Source organism: Pongo pygmaeus, chromosome 20 (assembly GCF_028885625.2).
Source record: "Pongo pygmaeus isolate AG05252 chromosome 20, NHGRI_mPonPyg2-v2.0_pri, whole genome shotgun sequence".
NCBI lineage: Eukaryota > Metazoa > Chordata > Mammalia > Primates > Hominidae > Pongo > Pongo pygmaeus.
The window spans coordinates 65,181,348-65,196,755 of record NC_072393.2 but is presented as its reverse complement, the minus strand read 5'-3'; the positions used below and the strand labels follow the sequence as shown (position 1 = coordinate 65,196,755).

General features: G+C 57.7%; 2 protein-coding genes across 3 annotated transcripts; one reads left to right on the top strand and one right to left on the bottom strand.

Annotated features, from left to right (window-relative positions):
• The first annotated feature begins 126 nt into the window (after window positions 1-126).
• Window positions 127-3,789, top strand: CHMP2A (charged multivesicular body protein 2A). 2 transcript variants are annotated; one of them, XM_054463211.2, is made up of 6 exons: window positions 127-400; window positions 1,139-1,330; window positions 2,904-3,083; window positions 3,156-3,286; window positions 3,374-3,435; window positions 3,578-3,789. In XM_054463211.2, the coding sequence occupies exons 2-6, from the start codon at window positions 1,163-1,165 to the stop codon at window positions 3,703-3,705; spliced, it is 669 nt and encodes a 222-aa protein (XP_054319186.1). In that variant the 5' UTR covers window positions 127-400; window positions 1,139-1,162; the 3' UTR covers window positions 3,706-3,789. The 2 variants fall into 2 exon arrangements, with proteins under 2 accessions (XP_054319186.1, XP_054319187.1); XM_054463212.2 differs by having other exon boundaries at window positions 268-523.
• A 789-nt stretch (window positions 3,790-4,578) lies between these two features.
• TRIM28 (tripartite motif containing 28) lies at window positions 4,579-11,561 on the bottom strand. The gene is made up of 18 exons (XM_054463009.2): window positions 11,470-11,561; window positions 10,203-11,354; window positions 9,762-9,874; window positions 9,407-9,539; window positions 7,785-7,920; window positions 7,583-7,699; window positions 7,389-7,503; window positions 7,117-7,263; window positions 6,889-7,003; window positions 6,705-6,811; window positions 6,572-6,608; window positions 6,438-6,486; window positions 6,107-6,359; window positions 5,697-6,016; window positions 5,487-5,610; window positions 5,312-5,398; window positions 5,065-5,202; window positions 4,579-4,972 (listed from the first exon to the last, which is right to left on the bottom strand). The coding sequence occupies exons 2-18, from the start codon at window positions 10,543-10,545 to the stop codon at window positions 4,796-4,798; spliced, it is 2,511 nt and encodes an 836-aa protein (XP_054318984.1). The 5' UTR covers window positions 10,546-11,354; window positions 11,470-11,561; the 3' UTR covers window positions 4,579-4,795.
• Window positions 11,562-15,408: the final 3,847 nt, after the last annotated feature.

Sequence of the window (15,408 nt, the reverse complement as noted above, 5' to 3'; positions counted from 1 at the left end):
AGGAGCCTTCTGACGCTCCTTCTATCTGAGGCCTCAGGCAGAAGTCAAGGTCTCACGAATAAGCTGGGTCCTAAGTGGAGGTTGGGTGGAAAGCGCCCACCCCGGTACTGGCTTGGGTCACTCGGGCGGGACTCAAACCTGAAACACTCCGACGCGCAGAGGAAACGGGAGCTGTTGCGCATGCGCTCAGACGCTGGCCCATTCCAGGGCATGTGCGCACGCGCGCTCCTGGAGCTTCCCAACCTTCCGGGTGCGGGCGGGGCATGTTACGTCACGTCGTTTAATCCGGAAACGGCGGCGGAGGCGACAGGACCGAGGGGCTTTAGTTGGTGGGCAAGTCGGGGAGCCCAGAAAGAGAAGCGTGACCCGGAAGCGGAAGCGGGTGTCCGTCCCAGCTCCGGTGAGTGGCCTCTGCTGGACCGTGGATCCCGGGCGGGCGTGCGGGCGGCAGCGTACGCGGCCTTCTACTCGCCCGGGTGTCCGGTGCCTCGCTTCTCCCTGGGACCCTGTCGTCAATATCGAGGTTTCCGACACCACCTTGCTTTCGTGCCGGGCCCACTGACTGTCTGTCCTCGGTGTATAGTGCGACCCAATCTCCATCATCCTGTCCTCAGTGTACAGGATGCCCCAGCGCCCCCAACCGTCTCCCTCAGCATTCAGGGTCCCCAAATCTTAATGCCTTGTCCTGAGCTTCACAGCCCCACATTCACCTGTTCTTGGTACCCAGGGTTTCCGCCCATCCTGTCGTCCTCTATCAGAACCCCCACAATTGCCCTGTCCTCGGTGCCCACGGTCCCCAAAACACCAGTGCGCCGACTCGCGTCACCCCCCGCTCTCAGTCGTATCAAGGACTCCAGGGCCTCACCCATGGGTCTGGAGAGGGAAGCTGAACTTGCAAGCCCTAACTTCTGTTGGGGCATGGCGATGAAGGAGGGGCTCGAGCCAGCACTTGGATAATTTTCAGGTCTACCTGTCCCCGGAACAATCCCAGCATTCTCAGCTGCTCCCTTTTGGCCCCTCATTCCTGCCTCGTCTCCGTTAGCCCCTTCCCATTTGGCAAGGCTCCCGTGACCCTGTTCTGCTTCTTGCCCTCCTTCTGGGCCCCATGCCCTACAACTGGGCCTCACATCTGTCTCAGGCCTGCCAGTGAGCTTCTACCGCCATGGACCTGTTGTTCGGGCGCCGGAAGACGCCAGAGGAGCTACTGCGGCAGAACCAGAGGGCCCTGAACCGTGCCATGCGGGAGCTGGACCGCGAGCGGCAGAAACTAGAGACCCAGGAGAAGAAAATCATTGCAGACATCAAGAAGATGGCCAAGCAAGGCCAGATGGTGAGTGTGGGTGGTGAGGGGCAGGTTGCTGTCAATCAGGCACGGCGGTAACAGCAGTGAACAAGAGAGACCAGACACCAAACACAGGTGCTTTCAGCAAAACGAGTGGAGTGAAAGGTCAGCAGGGCATCCCTAGTTTGAGGGTCTGGAAGGCTGCCCCCAAGGAACTGGTATGAGATCCAAGGCTTGAGTGATGGGAGTGAGCCTACAGATCTGGGCAGGGAATGTGTCAAGCAGACAGAGCAGCAAATGTCAAAAGAGCCTCGACAAAATGGGAGATGACAGGTGAGCTTCAAGAGTTGGGCATGGACCAGACAATGCAGAACTCCGGGCCAAAGTGGGAGCTAAATGGAAACGTTAGGGATTACAGGGCCGGGCGCAGTAGCTCAGAGACCTGTAATCCCAGCACTTTGGGAGTCTGAGGTGGTTGGATCACCTGCGGTCAGGACTTCGAGACTAGCCTGACCAACATGGTGTAACCCCGTCTCTACTGAAAATACAAAAAACTAGCCAGGCATGGTGGCGCATGCCTGTAATCCCAGCTACTAAGCAGGGCTGAGGCAGGACAATCTCTTGAACCCAGGAGGCGGAGGTTACAGTGAGCCAAGATCATGCCACTGCACTCCAGCCTGGGCGACAGAACGAGACTGTCTCAAAAAAAAAAAAGTTAACTATAAGGATAACCTGGCCCGGCATGGTGGCTCATGCCTGTAATCCCAGCACTTTGGGAGGCTGAGGTGGGTGAATCACCTGAGGTCAGGATTTCGATACCAGCCTGGCCAACATGGCAAAACCCCGTTCTACCAAAAATTAGCCGGGCATGGTGGTGCATGCTTGTTATCCCAGCTATTCGAGAGGCTGAGGCAGAAGAATCACTTGAGCCCGGGAGGCACAGGTTGCAGTGAGCCAAGATTGTGCCACTGCACTCCAGCCTAGGCAACAAAGCAAGATTCCAACTCAAAAAAAAACAGATAAGGATAAGGTATAAGCTATGGCCAAGAGGCTGGTAAGAGACAGCCGGAACCAGCAGGGAAAGCATGAAGAAGGAGCACAGCCTTTGATGGGTGAGAGGGTTTTGGCCTGAACAGGTAGGCAGAGAAGATACCATTTCTTGGGATGGGCAAGAAAGATGTTTGGAGAGCAAATCAAAAGCTGAGCCTCAGATAGGTCTGTATGTGATTCTGGATAGTTTGAGGTATGGGTTTGTATCAGGTGGAGGAAGAGACAGATTCTTTGTCTAGGCTGGAAATAAAAATTGAGGAATGGCTGAAAACATGGAGGGAAAAGGAACCCTAAGGAGTGAGCCTGGGGCCTTTCTTTTACCATTTACAGATCAAGAGAAGTGAGGAGGACCTTACAAAGGAGCCCAGGGAGTTGGTGGCCCAAGAGGCAGAAGAGGGTTAGGTCAGGAGGAGGGAGGGACCAGTGACCATTGGGTTAGCCACAGAGTCTCTGGAAACTTCAAGTGGAATTGCAAATTGGGGTGGTGGGGAGGGACAGCCAACTAATGGGGTGTCAAGAAGTGTAGGATAATCTCATTCCTGTGTCCTTGATACTCTTGTCTACTCTGCAGGATGCTGTTCGCATCATGGCAAAAGACTTGGTGCGCACCCGGCGCTATGTGCGCAAGTTTGTATTGATGCGGGCCAACATCCAGGCTGTGTCCCTCAAGATCCAGACACTCAAGTCCAACAACTCAATGGCACAAGCCATGAAGGGTGTCACCAAGGCCATGGGCACCATGAACAGACAGGTGCGCTTTTCCCAATCTCCCTTCCCACTCCCACGACCCATGGGGACCACACTCACACTCTGTCACTTCCAGCTGAAGTTGCCCCAGATCCAGAAGATCATGATGGAGTTTGAGCGGCAGGCAGAGATCATGGATATGAAGGAGGAGATGATGAATGATGCCATTGATGATGCCATGGGTGATGAGGAAGATGAAGAGGAGAGGTATGGGGAAACTGGATGGGAGGGTAGAGATGTTTGCCTGGCCCTCATGGAGTGCATAGCCCTCATTGAGTTGTATCTCTTCCCTAGTGATGCTGTTGTGTCCCAGGTCCTGGATGAGCTGGGACTTAGCCTAACAGATGAGCTGTCAAGTGAGTGCTCCAAATCCTGGACCCCATTTCCCACCCAAGGCCCAGCCACAGCCCCAAGCCCTCCCTTTCCCTGCATTACTCGCCTCCACTCGTTTCCCACTCAGCCTGACCCCACCTGCTCAAACCCCCACTTTCTCTGCAGATCTCCCCTCAACTGGGGGCTCGCTTAGTGTGGCTGCTGGTGGGAAAAAAGCAGAGGCCACAGCCTCAGCCCTAGCTGATGCTGATGCAGACCTGGAGGAACGGCTTAAGAACCTGCGGAGGGACTGAGTGCCCCCTGCCACTCCAAGATAACCAGTGGATGCCCAGGATCTTTTACCATAACCCCTCTGTAATAAAAGAGATTTGACACTAGTCTCTAGGCCCATGTGACTTTTGGCCTGATGTGGGACCAGGCTGGGGTCCCTGGGAGGATAGGTATCACTAAGGCAAGAGGCACTTGGTACAAAGCTAAGGGTGGGGGTTTGGGGCAGGGGTGGACAAGCAAAGTCCACCTGGGATTTTCAGGAGTTGGGAGCTTCAGGTGAGCTGTGGGCCCTTCTCCATCACCTCTCCCAAAATACTGGACTACCCAAACACCCTGGTAGGATCTTGAGAGTCCAGGCCTCATCTGCCAGGCTGTAGTGCCCAACACTGTTTGGTCCAGTGATGGTTTAATGACAACACTCGGACAGTCCAGATCAACCAATAGAGACAAGGGGGTGGCCTTGGGATTCACACAGGCTCGACTGTAGAGTAACTAAATCATAACACAGAGATGAATGATAATGTTAAGTGGATTCAGCAAAGGGAGACGGAAAAAAAACCACATCTGGAAGGTCTCAGTTCACTGTGGGACCTTCTGAAGATGAGAAACAGCTACAGCACTAAAATTCAGAAGCATTCAGTAGAGTGGCTGTGCTACACCTGGGGCTAACCCTGCCTACACAGGGCTGCAGGTCACACCTACCCGGTATCCCACAGGGTACCCAACAAGCCTCTAGTGTGTACATCCTTTGCCCTGGGTGACCCTCCCCATACCCAGAAAGGGCAAGGAGGCAGTCTTCCCCACTCCCTAGGCATCCATACACATGGGCTTGGATAGGTGGGGGACAAGACCCCCCTCCCTTGTGCCACCAGTGCTTGAAAAGGCTGACTAGTAGATACAGTCAATAAACCAGGCCCCAGGACCACAGCCCCCCAACCAGCCAAGGCCTGAGGAACTGGTGAAGTTTTTATTAAATCCACAGAAGTAAAAACCATATCGTGAGGAACTGGGGGATGGGGCCACCAGGGAGTGGGAGTCAGGCCACCAGGGGAGTGGGGATGGGGTGACAGGACAGAGAACAGCCAGGCTGGGCTGGCCATGGGGGCTCCAGCCTCAGGGGCCATCACCAGGGCCACCAGACAGCTCCTGGGAACTCAGGCCAGCACCAGGCAGGCTCATCGGCGGGGGCTCCACCAGCACAGCAGAGAACTTGGTGTCACCGAAGGCCTCGTTCATGCGCGTCTCGAAGAAGCGCTGCAGGCCGATGATGGACTGCACGTCTGCCTTGTCCTGGGCCAAGCAGGAATGCAGTGGATGAATGGATCCTAGTGCTTTCCTTCACATCTCCCCCTGCCCACAGCCTCTCCATTCCACTGGCTCACCTCAGTTAACTTGTTGAATTGCTTGAACATGCGGCCCACATCCTGGGCAAACTCCTGTGGGGAGCTGTAGGGAGGTGACAACTTCTCCTGGAGGCGAGCACGGATCAGGGTCAGATCCAGGGTACCACCGGGCTGGTCCTGCAGGCAGAGATCACACATACACGAAGACACACATATACATGCACAGGTTGAGGGCAAGACCCGGCAGCCACCACCCCCTCTTCCCCTTTCCCATCCTAGGACTCACCAGGGAGAAGGTGGAGTCGGTAGCCAGCTGATGCAGGGGGCGGCAGGGTTCATGGCAGAATAGGGCCAGCAGTACACGCTCACATTTCTACAAACATTGTAAGGGATGTCACAGCTCTGGGCAGCACCTGTAAAGCCTCTCTGGGCAACCCCACCTAAGTAACCCCAGCCCTCACCCGCTGGTTGGCTGGTGAGAGCTTGGCCACCACGCCAGTGCTGTCTGCACCATCCAGGCTGAGGCTGCCATCCTCCTCCTTCAGGTCAGGGAGCACATGGCAGAGTGAGCAGCTCCACTCCTCCCTAGGGTGAAGAAAATAAGGGTCTGCACATGATCCTGTCCAGACAGCCCAACACCCAGACTAGACCCCCACCAGCCTCACACTCACCCTGGTACATCCTGCAGGGCCGGCAAGTGACAGTCCAGGTGGAAACAAAACTCACACTGGTTGCACATGACCAGATCGCCTGGCTTCTGGCAGACACGGCAAATGGTGGCACTGTCATCCAGGGTTCCCGGGCCACCACCTGGGGCTGAGGTACCCTCAGGAGCCACCACCTCCAGCCCTGAGCTGGTGCTGCCACTAGGTGAGGCCAGGCGGGGACCCTCAGCACCAGGACCCTCCGCAAGAGCCATAAGCACAGGTTTGGTCTCGGGGCCCTCAGTGGCAGTAGGAGGGGCTCCAATGGCAGCCTCCGTCTCCTCCTCCTGCAAGGTGGTGATGAGGGGTGTTCAACAGGGTCCAGACCTGGACTACAGGCTTCATCCTACAGCTATAGTTCCTTGGAACAGGCTTACCTTGACAATGGCCATGCCAGCCAGGGGTGGGGCACCAGGGGTTCCTGCAGGTGCAGTCCCTGGCTGGCCGGTAGCTGCAGCGGCAGCGCCACGTTCAATAACAATAAGGTTGTAGTCCTCAGTGGTACTGCCTGGGAAGACCTTGAAGACGGGTGGCTGGCTGTCAGCTGTGAGGTCCAGGTCCAGGCGTTCAAGGCTCACTCGTGGCACCTTGCGCATAAGGCCGCTCACCTCGCCCTCACCTGAGCGGGACCTGTAGATGCACCAACCTGGCATGAGTACACCCCCACCCTCCATCCACCTCCACCCCCAGGGGAGGTGCCATACTTACCGTTTCACACCTGACACATGGGGCTCTGCACTTGAGTAGGGATCATCTCCTTAGAAAATGGAGAAAGACGACTGGCAGGTTGGGGTAGAAACAGCACTGGGGCCCTTCCCCACCCACTAGGCAGACCCACTCACCTGACCCAAAGCCATAGCCTTCCTGCACTTCCATGGGCTGTGAACAAAGCAGAACCCTCTGCCTCAGTGGGACAGAAACCCTACTGGACCCCATTCCCTGCCCACCCCTGCCTGGGTCCTCTCTCTCGCTCACCTGGCTGCTGCCAGAGCCCTGCTTGCTCAGGGGCCCTGGGGCTCTTGGAGGGGCCATGGGTGCAGGGCCTGTTGAGTTAGTGCCAGGACGCTCTGCCACAATCTTGCCTGCACAAAGAAGAGAGAAACATAAGTAGGTGCAGCACGTGGGGTAATAACAGAGCAAGGTAGAGCTGGGGACCCACCGAAGGCCTCGGCACTCTTGGTCCAGGCATTGAGGTCCCACTGAAACTTCATCTCGCCATGTGGCTCCACGGGATCCACAATCATCTTGAGGGCCCGGTGTAGCTGGAAGTAGATCTGGTTGGGAGTGAAAGAGAGGAAAGAATGAGCACACCAACAACAAATAGGGATTTGAGGTATTGGGAACCACCTGCCTGGAACCCACCAGCCGGGAGCCCACCAGTACACACCAACTTCTTAGAAAGCAGAAGGGCTGTGTTGTTGTCACTCTCCAAAGCCCAAGAGGCAAAGCGCAGAATGTGCTCCTGGTGCTTCTGGATCTTGGTCATGGTCCAGTGCTGCCGCTCCAGGCGCTCCTGCTGCCCCTCAGTCACCTTCTGCAGATGGAAGGTGTATGAGGTAAGCAGAGAAGGCAAAGAACACTAGGATCGCTCCTCACCCCAGACAGCATCATCAATCAGCAGAGGGGGCTCAGGGACCCTCTCACCGGCACAAGGCTTACCTGGGCATCGTTGACCAGCACACGGCCCCGCTTATTCAGCTCCTTCATGATCTGCAGGATGGCCATCTTGACATCCACTTGCACACGCTTCTGTACGTCGGACACCTGGCGGATCCTAGGGGACAGATCAGGTCAGGCTAGGTAGGGTCTTGCTGCCCTGGGCCACTCCCATGGCCCCCAGAACCCACACTTACGAGCTGCGAACCTCCTTGGTGCTCTTCTGCAATGTTGCATGTTTGTCCCCAAGGCGCTTCACCAGTGAGGCCAGGAGCTTGCGCTGGTTCCTCACTGCATCCTCTAAGAACTGGTACCTAAGAGCAGACAGATGTGTTCCCGAGCACTAAACTAGGGAAGGGGTGGCACTCACCCACCCAACCACTATGCCTTGGGACTCACTGGTGGTCCTTGTGGGCATTGAGCTGGCAGTCTCGGCAGGTGAGAGTATCACAGCTCTCACAAAACAGCACAAGGGGTTCATGCTTGTGTACGTTGCAATAGACGGTACGTTCACCATCCCGAGACTTGGCTGGCCCTGGGGAGTGGGAATCATAAGGCTGGACCTTGCCCTTCACCACCCCCAACTCAGGAAGCAGACTGAGTTGGGGCCTCATTTCCTGCCTGTTCTGTGACACTGGGCCATTTATTGGGAAGATGTAGAGAGTGTGGCCAGGGAAGAACACAGGCCTGCAAGCCCAACTCCTTGCTCCCAGAATCCTCTGCCCTAACATAGCTGAGAAACACATCCCTTTCTTCTAGCTTCTAGAGGTGACAACAACGTAAGGATAAAGATAACAGCGTCTGGGAAAAAAGGACCACCCCCCAACACCACCCCCCACCCCCCGCCAACCCTTCCCCACACTGTTCCCTTTACTGAAAACTTCTCCAAGTGGACATACTCAGAATTCTGCCTACAAACCACCCTGGATTCCTTTTCTTTTCCTTTCATGGTTAACTTCCTCCCTCTTCCCTGCCAAGAGAACACCAGGGTCTCTTACAATCCAAGGGCCCAGAGGAAACCTTGTAGAGGTTCTCATACTGGGAGAGATGAAATGTCAAACCAGGACCCTCAGAATGGTGGTCACACCCCCTCCAGAGCAGAATCTTGGTGCTCAGAATAATCCCACTCAAAGACCAACACATTAATAACCTCCAAAGCCTGTTTCCCCATTAGAAAACTGATCAAACACACTGATCCAACATACCAACCAAATCCAAAATATGTAGCATCAGGGCTCATTGGGGAAACTGACTTCCCCAATGCCACTCATTCCTGCACCCTGACCTTTGCCTGGGACGTATGGAATGTAGGACACCCTGCAGCCCCTACCTATCCCTCCTGGCTCCTCAGGCCCCACAGCCACCACCTTCCCACTATCTTCCACCAATGCTGTCCTCTGGGATGGGAAGAATCACAGTATGGCTACCAAAAGGCCACTCATGGGAGGATTCTGGCCCCAAAACTTGGCTAGCCTCAAAAGATTCTCAAGCTCCTTTCCAAATCAAAGCTAGCGTGTCTGTGAAAAGCTGGAAATGCCAAACCAAACTTTGGGTAAGTCTCTGCCAACTCAAAAGCTAAAACACTTCCAGAAATCATCATCACTTATAATCCATGGACCCACAAAGTCTACTTTCCCTAGCAGCATCTTATACCAGATGTGTGCCAGGGAACCACAAACCCAGTAAGCCCTTCACACCACGCCTTTCCCTGTTTGCATATGCTGAGCCCTTCACCACCAGGACTGACAACTCCCTGATAAGCCTCCTCAAACCCTTTGTACCTCCCCTGCAGCACATTAAGGTCTCCCCTATCTCCCCTTCCCACCCTCTCCCACCTAGGCCCTAGAGACTACACACCACAACCCCAGTTTTCCCGCTTTTGGAGTTCTGCCCTCGGGCCCTTCGGGCGGCACGCCCTAGGGAACTCTAGGACCCATCCACCAGATACAACCAACATTATAAAAGCAACTGAGAGTACACACGGGAGAACAACTCGAACGGCCCCCCTCAGCCTCATGTACCAGTAGAGCGCACAGTATGGTCCTTGGTGTACTTCACCCGCTGGTGCGCCTCTACACAGGTCTCACACAGAGGCTCCGAGCACTCCACACAGTAGCTGGTGGCTGGGGCATTATCCTCACAGCTAGTGCAGCACTGCCAGACAAAGGCAGAGTCAGAGAAGGCAAGACAACTTGATAGATCCACATTTACATCCCAGAAAATACAACCGGAGATTAAGACTGGTCCCTTGACCCAACCTAGGCAGCCCACCCAGAACCTTGGGAAAGTGAAGTAACAGCCTGGAGCTGGTGCCAAGCTCCTCCTACGCAGATGCCCCCTCCCCAGAAACCTCGTGGTTGCTGAGACAGGACGCACCTGGTTCGCATCCTGGGCGTCGGTGGCAGCCTTGCTGCCACTATCACGCATGAAATAATTCTCCACGATGTCTTTGGAGAAGCACTGTTGCTTGCACACGGGACAGTCCACCACTTCGAGAAGCAGGGATGTGGGAGACTGTTACAAGTTCCCACCCAGGTTATGGCCCCCCTCCATCCCCCTGCTGGGTGGGCCCCCGACCATTACCCCGCAGCAAGCCAGCCCCTCCCCTCCCCGAGCCTTCTTTTCTCCAACTTTAGTCAGACGTCCCATCTCAGCGGCCAGCCCAAACCCACGTTCCTATGCAGGACCCAGAAAGTATTCCCCGTGCCCTGTCCGGGCCCCCATCCTCTTGCCCAGGTGGCATCCTCATCTCTGCACCCAGTCGGAATCAAAGGCATAAAGTAAGGGGAGGGCTGGCCCCGATCACTTCGCACTTACCGGCGCCGTCGCCCGCCGCCCCGCCGTCCCCCGAGCTGTTGGCGGCGGCGGCGGGCGCCGCGGGCCCTAAGCAGGCACTACAGGCCGAGTGCAAACAGGGCAGCAGGCGGGGCTCCCTCTCGGGTCGCAGGCGCTCTCTGCACACGCCGCAGTGCTCCAGCAGCTCCAGCGCCTCGGCGCCGCCCCCCGCGGGCGACGACGCCGCGGCTGAGGCAGAGGCCGAGGCTGCGGCCGAAGAGGCGGTGGAGCGCTTTTCGCCGCCAGCGGAGCCCTCGCCCGGGCCCGGGCTGCCAGAGGCGGCCGAGGCCGCTGCTGCCGAGGCTGCCGCCGCCGAGGCCGCCATTCACACGCCGCCGGGGGCGCCCAGGGGGGGAGGAGGGGCGCGGGGCCCACCGCGCAGGCGCAGACGCGCTCGCCGCCAACTGCTGGGCCGCTGCCGCCGCCGCCGCCGCGAGGCCGAGCGCCGCCACGCGCCTCCTGGGCCGCTGCCCGCCGCGCGCGGGACGCTCCTACGGCACGGCCAACTGCTGCCTGCTCGCCTCCCGAAGGCGCCGCCCGCGCTTCTTCCTCAGCCGCCGCCGAAACCCGCACCACGCGCCACAAGCAGAAGCACAACCGCTCGCCCGCGCGCCCGCTCGCAGAAAGAGCCGAGGCCGGGGGGCGGGACAGAAATAACTGGCGCCGACGCCGCCGCGCACGCGCATTGGGCGCCGCACGCCCGGGGGCGGGGCCCAGGCCGGTCGGTGCGGGAGAGGCCGCCAGTACGCACGCGCCAATTCCGGGTCCTTCCACCACTGCCAACCCCACGTCGGTGGGGCTCCTGTGGGGGCGGGGCGGGGTCTCTGTGACGTCACTGCCGCAATTTAATCCGCCAGTGGGGTGTGCGCACCTTTATAGAGTGTGAGTCCCCTCTCAGCTCCACCTCCAGACCACAGCGAAGCGAGCCGCTATGCGCCCAAGCGCATGGGCAGTCCGTCCCTCTTCCTCAACCCGCGTCTCTTCGCCCGCGTAGAGTCGTCTCCAGCCTCTGCGTCACTAAGCGTTCGGGATAGGGGGCAGGGCCGATGGAGAAGTAGGCGGGGCCAAGACCGAGTGAAGGGCTGTGTCCAGGGAGAGGGGAGGAGAGTCTCCATCCCAGGAGGGAGGAATCTCCTGTGTGAGCGCAGGTGCTGACTTTTAGATTTTAACCACGTTATAGTTAAACTTGAGAAACACAGAAACTTGACTAAATCAAATGTAGATCACTGCCGGGCGCCGTGGCTCATACCTGTAATCCCACCACTTTGTTAGGCGAGTCGGGAGGCTCCGTTTAGCCCAGGAGGCCGAGGCAGCCGTGAGCCGGGATTGTGCCACTGCACGCCAGCCTAGACCACAGATGGAGGAAAATGTGACCGGGCGCGGCAGCTCACGCCTGTAATTCCAGCACTTTGGGAGGTCGAAGCGGGTGGATCATCTGAAGTCAGGAGTTCGAGACCAGCCTGGCCAACGTGGTGAAACCCCGTCTCTACTAAAAGTACAAATTTAGCCGGGCGTGGTGGCAGGCGCCTGTAATCCCAGCTACTCGGGAGGCTGAGGCAGGAGAATCGCTTGAACCCGGGAGGCGGAGGTTGCAGTGAGCCGAGATCGTGCCATTGCACTACAATCTGGGAGAAAAGAGTGAAACTCCATCGCAAAAGAAGAGAGAAATGTTTTTGTGTTTGTTTTGAGACAAAGTTTTGCTCTGTTGCCCAGGCTGGAGTGCAGTGGCACGATCTCGGCTCACTGCAACCTCTGCCTCCCGGGTTCAAGCCATTCTCCTGCCTCAGCCTCCTGAGTAGCTGGGATTACAGGGGCCCGCCACCACGCCCGGCTAATTTTTGTATTTTTAGTAGAGACAGGGTTTCACCACGTTGGCCAGGCTGGTCTCGAACTCCCGACCTCCGGTGATTGACCCACTTTGGCCTCCCAAAGTGCTGGAATTACAGGTGTGAGCCACCACGCCGGGCCCCCCAACCCCCCCCAAAAAATTATATATATATATACACATATATGTAAATCACAAGAGGCTACACAGCAATGAAATCCCACCCAGCCCCCCAGGCATCCCCTCCCCATGTTTTAGTCAGCGGCTACCCTGACTTTGATGCTTTTCCAGATGGGGAAACTGAACCTCAACAGTGGGGAATCCCAAGGAGGGAAGGAAGCAGGTCCGTGTGGGGAGAATCCCGTCTGAGGTGGAATGTAGGGTTTCTGTGGGGAAAATCCTGTCTGAGGAGGAAAATAGGGTTTGTGTGAGGAAAATCCTGTCTGAGGGAAAGAGGGTCTGTGTGGGGAGAATCCTGTCTGAGGAGGGAAGCAGGGTCTGTGTGGGGAGAATCCTGTCTGAGGAGGGAAGCAGGGTCTGTGTGGGGAGAATCCTGCCTGAGGAGGGAAGCAGGGTCTGTGTGGGGAGAATCCTGTCAGCAGGGTCTGTGTGGGGAGAATCCTGTCTGAGGAGGGAAGCAGGGTCTGTGTGGGGAGAATCCTGTCTGAGGAGGGAAGCAGGGTCTGTGTGGGGAGAATCCTGTCTGAGGAGGGAAGCAGGGTCTGTGTGGGGAGAATCCTGTCTGAGGAGGGAAGCAGGGTCTGTGTGGGGAGAATCCTGTCTGAGGAGGGAAGCAGGGTCTGTGTGGGGAGAATCCTGTCTGAGGAGGGAAGCAGGGTCTGTGTGGGGAGAATCCTGTCTGAGGAGGGAAGCAGGGTCTGTGTGGGGAGAATCCTGCCTGAGGAGGGAAGCAGGGTCTGTGTGGGGAGAATCCTGTCAGCAGGGTCTGTGTGGGGAGAGGAACCCTGTCTGAGTGAGGAGGGAAACAGGGTCTGTGTGGAGAGAATCCCGTCTGATGGAAGCAGGATCTGTGTGGGGAGAATCCTGTCTGAGGTGGAACGTAGGGTTTGTGTGGGGAAAATCCTGTCTGAGGAGGAAAGTAGGGTTTGTGTGGGGAAAATTCTGTCTGAGGGAAAGAGGGTCTGTGTGGGGAGGGGAACCCTGTCTGAGGAGGGAAGCGGGTTCTGTGTGGGTAGAATCGTGTCTGAGGAGGGAAGCGGGTTCTGTGTGGGTAGAATCGTGTCTGAGGAGGGAAGCAGGGTGTGTGGGGGGAGAATCCTGTCTGAAGAGGGTAGCAGGGTCTGTGTGGGGAGAATCCTGTCTGAGGGAAGCAGGGTGTGTGGGGGGAGAATCTTGAGGAGGGAAGCAGGGTCTGTGTGAGGAGAATCCTGTCTGAGGAGGGAAGCAGGGTGTGTGTGGGGAGAATCCTGTCTGAGGAGGGAAGCAGGGTGTGTGGGGGGAGAATCCTGTCTGAGGAGGGAAGCAGGGTGTGTGGGGGGGGAATCCTGTCTGAGGAGGGAAGCAGGGTGTGTGTGGGGGGAATCCTGTCTGAGGAGGGAAGCAGGGTGTGTGTGGGGGGAATCCTGTCTGAGGAGGGAAGCAGGGTGTGTGGGGGGGGAATCCTGTCTGAGGAAGGAAGCAGGGTGTGTGTGTGGGGGAATCCTGTCTGAGGAGAGAAGGAGAGTGTGTGTGGGGAGAATCCTGTCTGAGGAGAGAAGGAGAGTGTGTGTGGGGAGAATCCTGTCTGAGGAGGGAAGCAGGGTGTGTGGGGGGAGAATCCTGTCTGAGGAGGGAAGCAGGGTGTGTGTGGGGAGAATCCTGTCTGAGGAGGGAAGCAGGGTGTGTGTGTGGGGAGAATCCTGTCTGAGGAGAGAAGGAGAGTGTGTGTGGGCGAATCCTGTCTGAGGAGGGAAGCAGGGTGTGTTGGGGGGGAATCCTGTCTGAGGAGGGAAGCAGGGTGTGTGGGGGGAGAATCCTGTCTGAGGAGGGAAGCAGGGTGTGTGGGGGGAGAATCCTGTCTGAGGAGGGAAGCAGGGTGTGTGGGGGGAGAATCCTGTCTGAGGAGGGAAGCAGGGTGTGTGTGTGGGGGAATCCTGTCTGAGGAGGGAAGCAGGGTGTGTGGGGGGAGAATCCTGTCTGAGGAGGGAAGCAGGGTGTGTGGGGGGAGAATCCTGTCTGAGGAGGGAAGCAGGGTGTGTGTGTGGGGGAATCCTGTCTGAGGAGGGAAGCAGGGTGTGTGGGGGGAGAATCCTGTCTGAGGAGGGAAGCAGGGTGTGTGTGGGGAGAATCCTGTCTGAGGAGGGAAGCAGGGTGTGTGTGTGGGGAGAATCCTGTCTGAGGAGAGAAGGAGAGTGTGTGTGGGCGAATCCTGTCTGAGGAGGGAAGCAGGGTGTGTTGGGGGGGAATCCTGTCTGAGGAGGGAAGCAGGGTGTGTGGGGGGAGAATCCTGTCTGAGGAGGGAAGCAGGGTGTGTGGGGGGAGAATCCTGTCTGAGGAGGGAAGCAGGGTGTGTGGGGGGAGAATCCTGTCTGAGGAGGGAAGCAGGGTGTGTGTGTGGGGGAATCCTGTCTGAGGAGAGAAGGAGAATGTGTGTGGGGAGAATCCTGTCTGAGGAGGGAAGCAGGGTGTGTGGGGGGAGAATCCTGTCTGAGTAGGGAAGCAGGGTGTGTGGGGGGAGAATCCTGTCTGAGGAGAGAAGGAGAGTGTGTGTGGGGAGAATCCTGTCTGAGGAGGGAAGCAGGGTGTGTGGGGGGAGAATCCTGTCTGAGGAGGGAAGCAGGGTGTGTGGGGGGAGAATCCTGTCTGAGGAGGGAAGCAGGGTGTGTGGGGGGAGAATCCTGTCTGAGGAGGGAAGCAGGGTGTGTGGGGGGAGAATCCTGTCTGAGGAGGGAAGCAGGGTGTGTGGGGGGAGAATCCTGTCTGAGGAGGGAAGCAGGGTGTGTGTGGGGAGAACCCTGTCTGAGGAGGGAAGCAGGGTGTGTGAGAGAACTCTGTCTGAGGGACGCAGGATCTGGGGGAGAGGAATCATGTCTAAGGGGAGAAGCAGGGTCTGTAGGTAGAGGCGAACCCGCCTAGGGACTATCAGTGCGTTGAAAACCTGACGGGTGGGTGCATTGAGGCTGGCCCCGGGGCGGTGGGCCTCAGCCCCCTGTGCAGTGCCCCTGGGGTCCTGAGGTCTCCGGTCCAGGTGACAACGGCTGGGGGCGGGGTAGGTGGCAGCTTCCGGAGGATGTTTGGAGGCCGCGAGGACTGGCGCGAACAACCATGAAACCCATTCGCCACTCCCAAGGCGCGCACAGGTAAAGGTGGCCAGCCGGGCGGGGCGTGAGGGTAACGGGGCACAGCCTCCCCAGGCCCCGCTCC